General features: G+C 38.3%; 1 protein-coding gene across 1 annotated transcript in view; it reads right to left on the minus strand.

The window, feature by feature from the left end:
• The window catches only part of LOC107657345 (alkyldihydroxyacetonephosphate synthase, peroxisomal-like), a gene marked incomplete at its 5' end in the record, with an annotated part of 58,503 nt that overhangs the window by 13,221 nt on the left and 36,792 nt on the right, over positions 1 to 8,490 (minus strand). The window contains one exon of the mRNA XM_016445387.1: positions 566 to 692. Within this exon, the coding sequence (XP_016300873.1) occupies positions 566 to 692 (127 nt within the window). The remainder of the gene's footprint in view (positions 1 to 565; positions 693 to 8,490) is intronic.

Genomic DNA, 8,490 nt, shown 5'->3' on the forward strand with positions numbered 1-8,490 from the left:
AAAACACACACACACACACACACACACACACACACACACACACACACACACACACACAGTCACACAACAGAGTACAGGTCACTGGGAAGTGAAGGAGAAAATATACATTATCAGCACAGTCAATGTTGCAAAAGAAAAATCATGAGGTGTTTGTGGTCCGGTGAACATTTCCTGCATGGACACAGACACACACACACACACACACACACACACACACACACACACACACACACACACACAGAAGCAGTGGATCAATAAGGCCAGCTGTGGGATTCCCCTTCTATCCATCACAATCAGCCTCTAATTAAATATTCTCAAAATCAAGCTTCAACGCAGAAATCATTCAATCTGTTCACTCTTCTCCTCACACACCCATCAGTGCCACTGAAAGAGCCGTGATGAATGAGGGAGGATGAAAAGACAGAGACAAACGCTCGTGCTTCTCTATACAATCAGAGAGATCAGTTAAAGTCAGGGGTCACGACCCTTACTGGTGAAACAGTAACTCTGGCTGCATAGAAACAGCACAGATTAGAAGAACACACAAAAATGAGCGCTTTCTTACCCGAATTTGGCTGCGATGTCGTAAACCTGTTTCTCGTGCTGCAAAACCTTCCCACGATCCCCTTCAAATAACAGCGTCGCGACACACAGGTGCTGCGGGTCGAAGCCTTTAAACTGAGAGCGGTATCGCATGGTTAGACCACGACATCAAAATTGATCAGTAGATGATATTATGAAAAAAAAATTGTGACAATCTTTTAGCAAAATGTATGAGGCTTTGACATTCTCTGCATCTAAAATTTGTTTTAATTTCTGTTCTTATTTCAAGGCTGCGTGGGTGGGGAAAAAACAATGTCACCCAATAATATCATAGCCTACTTTACACGAGGCAATCAAATCAGAGGATAAAAATCAATAGCTATATTTCTGGCTTTGACTGCAGAATGACTGACTGAGTATTTCAGAGAGCAGAGCGGTGTAATAGCAGCATGGACAAATACTGAAATCCTTCAGTAGCTGTGATGTCAAGAGTAGCCAAAAATTGGCACGCCTACAGTTCATTATTCTGAAAAATGTTAAATAAAAATAGTAATATAAGAGTCTTCAAAATTATGTAATAACAAAAATGGAAGTATGGGAATTATGTAGTGAACAAAACACACACACACACACACAAACAAACAAAACAAAACAAAAAACAATCTTTTATTTAAGTGTCTTTGTCTGATTCTTCTTCACAGATTCAATCAGCCAACTTCATGAAATGCACCCCGAGATGCTTTAGATGCTCTGCCTCTAAAATAAGTTTTCATTTCTGATTTAATTTCAAAGCCGTTTTGGCAGGACAAAATAATATTAGGATGTAGTAAACAAAACAAAACAAAGCAAAAAAATGTAAACAAAAACAAAACAAACCAAAACTAAACTAAATCTTGGGATACTTTTAAATTGTATTAAGTGTATATGTATGTTGCACATTTGACTCCTTTTAGCTCATAATTTGTTAATCTGATAATACTAAGAGCCAAAATTAGATGCCTTTAAAATCAATTTTAATATCTGATTTCATTTCAAGGCTGTTTGTGCAGGGAAAAAATTAATATTAGGATGCAGTAAACAAAATAAACAAACAAACAAAAAAACAAAACACACAAAAACAATAAATAAATAAATAAAACAAAAATACACAAACCAACCCAAAAACAAAACAAACCAAGACTAAACTAAACAAAAAACAAACCAAACCACAAAAAAAACTCACATTTAAGTTTCTTTGTCCAAATCTGTTCACTCTAGAGTCTAGAGATTCAATCAGCCAACTTCATGAAGTGCATCCTGGAACGCTTTTTAGATGCTCTGCCTCTAAAATAAGTTTTTATTTCTGATTTAACTTCAAGGCTATTTGGGTGGGATAACAGAATATTACTTTAGTGTGTTTTTGTCCAAAAAACACAAAAATAAATACATAAATAAAAAATAAAAAAAAACAAACAAACAAAAAACCCATTTATATTTAAGGCCGTAATGGATTTATTTTAACTGTGCAGCGGCATTTTTGTCCATACTTGTAGTTTCTACAAGCGAAAACCGAGGATAGCGCAGATATTACGTCATTGATAGGCGACCATGACCATGGAGGAACAGGGACGAGCCAATTTTTAAAACTGGAATTTCTCTGGATTTACAAATCCTTGGGAATTTTCTGGAATAACGCAAGTACACAACTGCATGAAATATATAACACTGTGCAAGTGGTTTTTGGATATTTTATTACATATTACAATCTTACATATTGTGCCTTTAAGCTTTTTTTTTGTTTTTTTTAGTAGTTTTTGCATTTATTATCTTTTGCATCCAAGTAAAAAAAAATACAAAAAATAATAAACGAACAATCTGAGTTGCAGTTCCTTTAATTTCTTAATGTATTAAAAGTAATTCACTGAATTACACCAAAACAGCCATTACCACAGTTACAGCGCGTGATGTAATAAAACTGCAGTTCGTTAATAATCTTTTTTTTTTTTAAATCCATTTTATGCACTCGCGCATAAACAATTTTCAAGTTCAACACTTTTTGTTCCGTTCAGTTGTGGATGCTGCTGATTCACCGAGACTGGTGTTTGTATTTGCACTGTTCTAAACATTAATATTTTATGTGCAACAACAGCATGCTGTCTCAGTGGCCTTACACATGATTTTAAATAATTTTTTTCAAACTTTATGATTTAAATGGGGATGATTGTACTGAGAATAACTTTCATCTTTTCTTCGACTGAATACTGTTTCCGTGCTGTTTTGATGTATTTTAAAGAGTTGGCAGTCAAAATTAAAACTGCTGGATGATAGATATTCTTCATTCTTTATGACAAATAAGATAATGTGAATTCCAGAATGTACAACGTTTTTAAAATATATAAATTGCAGTGTACAGCATTTATTATGAGGGGGTAGAAGCCACAGCTCAGTACTCACTACTCAATACTCATGAGTACTTTTAAATAGGCTACTCTTTTACTCTTACTCAAGTAGTTTTTTTGGACAAGTACTTTTACTCTACTCACACTACATTTTTTGGAAGGTAATGGTACTTTTACTTGAGTATATTTTTTCAATACTCTTTCCACCACTGTATGTAATGTATAAATATATTTTTTTCTTGAATTTCATCAATATACACTACCATTAAAAAAATCTGGGGTCATTTTTATTTTAATTTTTTTAACAAATAAATACTTTTATTCTGCAAGGATGCATTAAATCAATCAAAAGTGACAGTATTTTATAATGCAGACTCTTATAATGGTACAAAAAAAAATTCTGTTCTTTTGAACTTTCTAGTCATCCATTTCTATTCTAATCCTGAAAAAAAAAGTTTCATGGTTTAAAAAAAAATATGTAGCACAAAAGTTTTTCAACACTGATAAGAAATGTTTCTTGAGCAGAAAATCAGCATATTAAACTGATTTCTGAAAGATCATGTGACACTGAAGACTGGAGTAATGATGCTGAAAATTCAGCTTTGCATCACAGAAATAAATTACATTTTACAATTGAAAACAGTTCATTTAAATTGTACTAATATTTCACAATATTCTCAATAATTCACAATAAACTCTTTTTACTGCACTGAACATATAAATGTAATAAATGAACTAGTACTTTACCCATGATGTAAAATGACTTTATTCGGAGACATACTTTTTTTGGTCATACACTTTGTGGTACAGTAATGTTTACACAGAACAGATTTTCAGTCATTTCAGTCACATTTAGCCCCAGCGACCTTTAATTTGTGAGGATCCAAACCCTTACAACACCATTCTGAGATTACACAGCCAATGCGTCTGAACGCATTACAACACTCATTATCTCCTTTCTTCTGGTTGCGATTATAACACACACATATAAAAATAATACAGCCACACTTCTGGGCTTAAAGAGTGTGCATGCTGCAAAAACCATCATGATTACAGAGACTGGAGTCTTCATTAAAGAGTCGATACATCTCTCTGCCTCTCAGATGTGCACCGTCGATGAAAACACAGGAGTTAATGAGATCCCTGGGGACGGGGAGGGACTTTTCCAGATATATCTGGCAACCCCTCACAAATTCCCCCACATCTCCGCATGTAACGTTATAAACCTCGGCTGCACTGTGAGCTTAATTGCTGCCAGGGCCATTTTTCATTGTTCCTGAATTGTGTGTTTGTGCATTCGCTCGCTGCTCAGCTGGTAAAATAATGATCAATTTCACTTTATACGAGGCGGCGCGAGTGGGGGGTTCTTCAGAGATAAATTACACCAGACCAAATTAAACCACTTGATGTAATGAATACACAAAACAACAACAACAAGTAATAAAAACCAAAACAAAGCTCTCAAATGCTAAATCTTCCAATTCATCTCAGTGGAGTGGAATATGAAAACAGAAGCCAGAAATGAATTATAACTGATGACTGTGGAAACACAGGCTCTCTATGTTTCTCAGTTTTCCCATATTACATAACCAGCTCATAACACTCAGGTAATATTCGGTTATGAATAAACAGCACTGCTGGATATTATGTACCTGTCAATGACGGTACATCACAACAGAAACAAGAAACAGTCTAACTAAACAGAGATGTCATTCAGTTCAATGTGGTGGAAACAGTGTTTGTGATGTCATAAAACGGAGAAGGCTTAGCTCATGAATATTAATTAGGCTTTGCGCAAATAATTTAAAAATGATATAATGATTTTGAAATCAGGTTTGTGGCAGAGTAGTCACTTACTGTAAAACTGAAACGTGACCAATAACATTAAGATTGCTGTATAACTGTTCAATAAACAAAAAACAACGCATTACACAATAGTTCTTGCACAATTTTACAGAAGTACTTCAAATAAATTATGTAATTTTATTATATATATATATATATATTAATTAAACTAGTATTATTTTAAGAGTACTGTACTATATTATTAATAAAATATATACTACCATTTAAAAGTTTTATTTTTATTTTTTTAAAGGAAGAAATTATGTTTATTGATCTAAAGTGACTGTAAAGACATTTATAATGGTACAAATTATTTCAATTTCAAAAAAATTCTGCTCTTTTGAAATTTCTATTCATAAAATAATCCTGAAAAAAAAGTATTACAGTTTCCAAAAAAATATCCTGCTTTGAAAATAATAATAATAATAAAGTAATTATTATTATTATTATTATTGTTATTAAGCATATTATATGATTTCTGTAATAAATATTAATGTTATTTTTCTAACATAATTTATTAAAATATCAATACCTTCACTCTCACATCTACCACTGTCTGTTCCGGTATTTTGTGTCACACATGAATCAGCAATTGTACATTAAATCTGTACATTAAAATTTGTTGGTCCAGCAGTAATGTTTGAACGTTGAGTACAACAGAACCCAGGTTCTACACTGTAAAAAATAAGCGTAATTTTAACTGTAAAAGTTTGTAAAAACGCTACGGAAAAAAACTGTTAATAGGTTAACAGTAAATTCCCGTACTATATACAGGGAAAAACGGTAAAATATCTAACCAGACATTTCATGTAATTTTACAGTAAAATGCTGTTAATTTTACAGTTTTTAGAAGTAAAAATAACAAATCAATGTATAATTTACAGTCAAAAACTGTAAACTGATATTCCCAGAATTCCCTGCATGACCCTCCACATTTGAAAGCATTTTGTTTAAATAATCATGGTTTTTTAATAGTTTTTGTTATTAGTTATGTATATTTGGGCTTTATGTTACATCTCAAAATTATTTTGTAAAAACTACAGAATTTTTTTTACAGTGTAGCTTCATATAACACACATGTTATCTGAGGAATGACAGAAGGGGTGAAGGGAGGAAGTTGCAGCATGAGTGTTCAGGACCATGAATATTTTTGAAATACATCTTTAAAACATAACTGTGACTGTAAATGCAAGACATTTCTTCCCAAAGCAGACAGGTGACTGCACGTGTAACTGCTCTTTCCTGAGGTTTGTGTGATTGGCTGGAGCAGTGCTGATCTGATGTTTTACATCCCTAATCCTACCCAATACCTAAACTTAACAACTGCCTTAATAACTATTAATAACCAAGTGATTTCGGGTCATATTGATTTCCACTGTATGGACAAAAAAAGTCAATGCGACCCGAAACTATTCGGTTACAAACATTCTTCAAAACATCTTCTTTTATGTCCCACAGAAGAAAGAAACTCCTACAGGTTTGATCTTAAAGGCACAATATGTGTCAGACTCTGTTCCGTGTCTATGTGTGTTTTCTTCCCCCACATGCTCCAGGTTATGTTTATGTCCTTATTTGGTTATCTTCCTGTTCCTGCCATCATAGTTCATTAGTTTCTCCCTGTGTCTCATTATTAGTTATCCTCCTCACCTGTCTGCCCCTCGTTATCTGCCCTATTTTGAGTTCTAGCCCATTCTGTTCTCCTTGGTCCGGAATTGTATATGTCTACCCTTGCTACGTGTGTTTTCCTTGTTCCCTGGATGTGATTAAAATCTATATGTATGTATTCCACTCCTCGTCTCCTCGCTCCTTCGTCTCCGTGCTCCTCACAGTAGCGCCCCGTGACAGAATTCCAGACCGTGACAGTAAGCGGCGCCCCTTCTCCCCGTGTTTGTTTTTGAAAAGTGTTTTGTTTTCCTGTTTGTTTCTCCCCGCTAAAATGGAGGAACGAGCGATGTTCATCGCCAGCTCCCTCAATGGGGAGACCCTGGTGACGATGTTCCGGCTCGGGATCACATACCATCACCCCGCGGAGCCGGTCGCGGCATTCTCAACCCCTCCGCCGGCCGCTCTGATGTCAAGTACGCCGGCCGCGGCATTCTCAAGCCCGCCGACCACGCCTTTCAGCCCGAACCTAAAGGGGAATCGAAGGAGAAGGCGGTCGGCTCCAGCCCCAGAGCTCGCTCCAGTGTCGACTCCAGCCCCAGAGCACGCTCCAGTGTGGGCTCCAGCCCCCGAATCTAGCCCACGGAGGGCTCCTGTTCCCGAGTTTAGCCCAGTGAGGGCTTCAGTCACCGAGTTTAGCCCAGAGAAGACTCCAGTCCCCGAGTGTAGCACAGAAAGGGCTCCAGTTCCCATGTCGAGTCCAAGGAGGGCTCCAGTCCCCAAGTCGAGCCCAGGGAGGGCCGAGTTAGGCCTATGGAGGGCATCTAAAGATGATATTCTCCCAAGGATTTTTGGGGGGGGGGGTGGGGGGTAGTCTGGGTCCGTCCGTAGTGGCCGGGCCGAGTGGCGAAGTCAAGACCACGGAGGCCATCCGACTATAGCGTCCTGAGTTCCCTGCTCCGCCGTGGCCTTCTGAGCTCCCTGCTCCGCCATGGTCCCTGAGCTCCCTGCTCCGCCATGGTCCCTGAGCTCCCTGTGCCGCCATGGCACCCTGGACTGCCTGATCCGCCCTGGAGGTATTCCCCATGTCCCAGTCCTGCACCAGCCTCCAGGGTGCCTACCCCCCCTCCCTAGTGGAATTGTTACGGCGAGGGACGCGCCTTCCGGGAGAGGGGAGTAATGTCAGACTCTGTTCTGTGTTTCATGTGTGTTTTGCTCCCCCACGTGCTCCAGGTTATGTCCATGCCCATATTTGGTCCTTCCTGTTTCCTGTTCCTATTATGTTTATTGATCCCAGGTGTTTCTCGTCTTCCCCTTGTCAAGTCCTGTGTATTTATAGTGAGTCCAGTACTATGTTTCTTCGTTCGGTATTAAATGTATTCTGCATTTGTGCTACGTGTGTTCTTGCCTGCCCGTGTAAATCCCATGGATGTTTATTAAAGACTGTTTCGTCCACCATGGTCCCTGAGCTCCCTGTGCCGCCATGGTCCCTGAGCTCCCTGCTCTGCCGTGGCCTTCTGAGCTCCCTGCTCCGCCATGGTCCCTGAGCTCCCTGCTCCGCCCTGGCACCCTGGACTGCCTGATCCGCCCTGGATGTATTCCCCGTGTCCCAGTCCTGCACCAGCCTCCAGGGCGCCCACCCACCCAGAGTAATGTCAGACTCTGTTCCGTGTCTATGTGTGTTTTCTTCCCCCACGTGCTCCAGGTTATGTTTATTTCCTTATTTGGTCTTCCTGTTCCTGTCCTGATTGTGTTTCCAGGTGTTCCCCTTTTAGTTCTATTGTTCCCAGGTGTGTCCCATTAGCTCCCTTATTATTTATGCCATGTGTGTTTCCATTCTTCCTCGTCCGGTATTGTGAATGTCTGTATATGTCTACCCTTGCTACGTGTGTTTTCCTTGTTCCCTGGATGTGATTAAAATCTATATGTTTAAATTCCACTCCTCGTCTCCTCGCTTCTTCGTCTCCGTGCTACTCACAGTAGCGCACCGTGACAGGTGAAATTTTAAGATGAAATGTCCATTGAGTGGTGCTAAAAGCACATTCAGTTTCATCTAAAAAAAAAAAGAATCTGAAAACATTTTGTTACACTTGTTATTGTATGAATTGCAACTGTTCAGGAA

This window comes from Sinocyclocheilus anshuiensis, unplaced genomic scaffold (genome assembly GCF_001515605.1).
Source record: "Sinocyclocheilus anshuiensis isolate Anshui unplaced genomic scaffold, SAMN03320099.WGS_v1.1 scaffold355, whole genome shotgun sequence".
Taxonomy (NCBI): Eukaryota; Metazoa; Chordata; class Actinopteri; order Cypriniformes; family Cyprinidae; genus Sinocyclocheilus; species Sinocyclocheilus anshuiensis.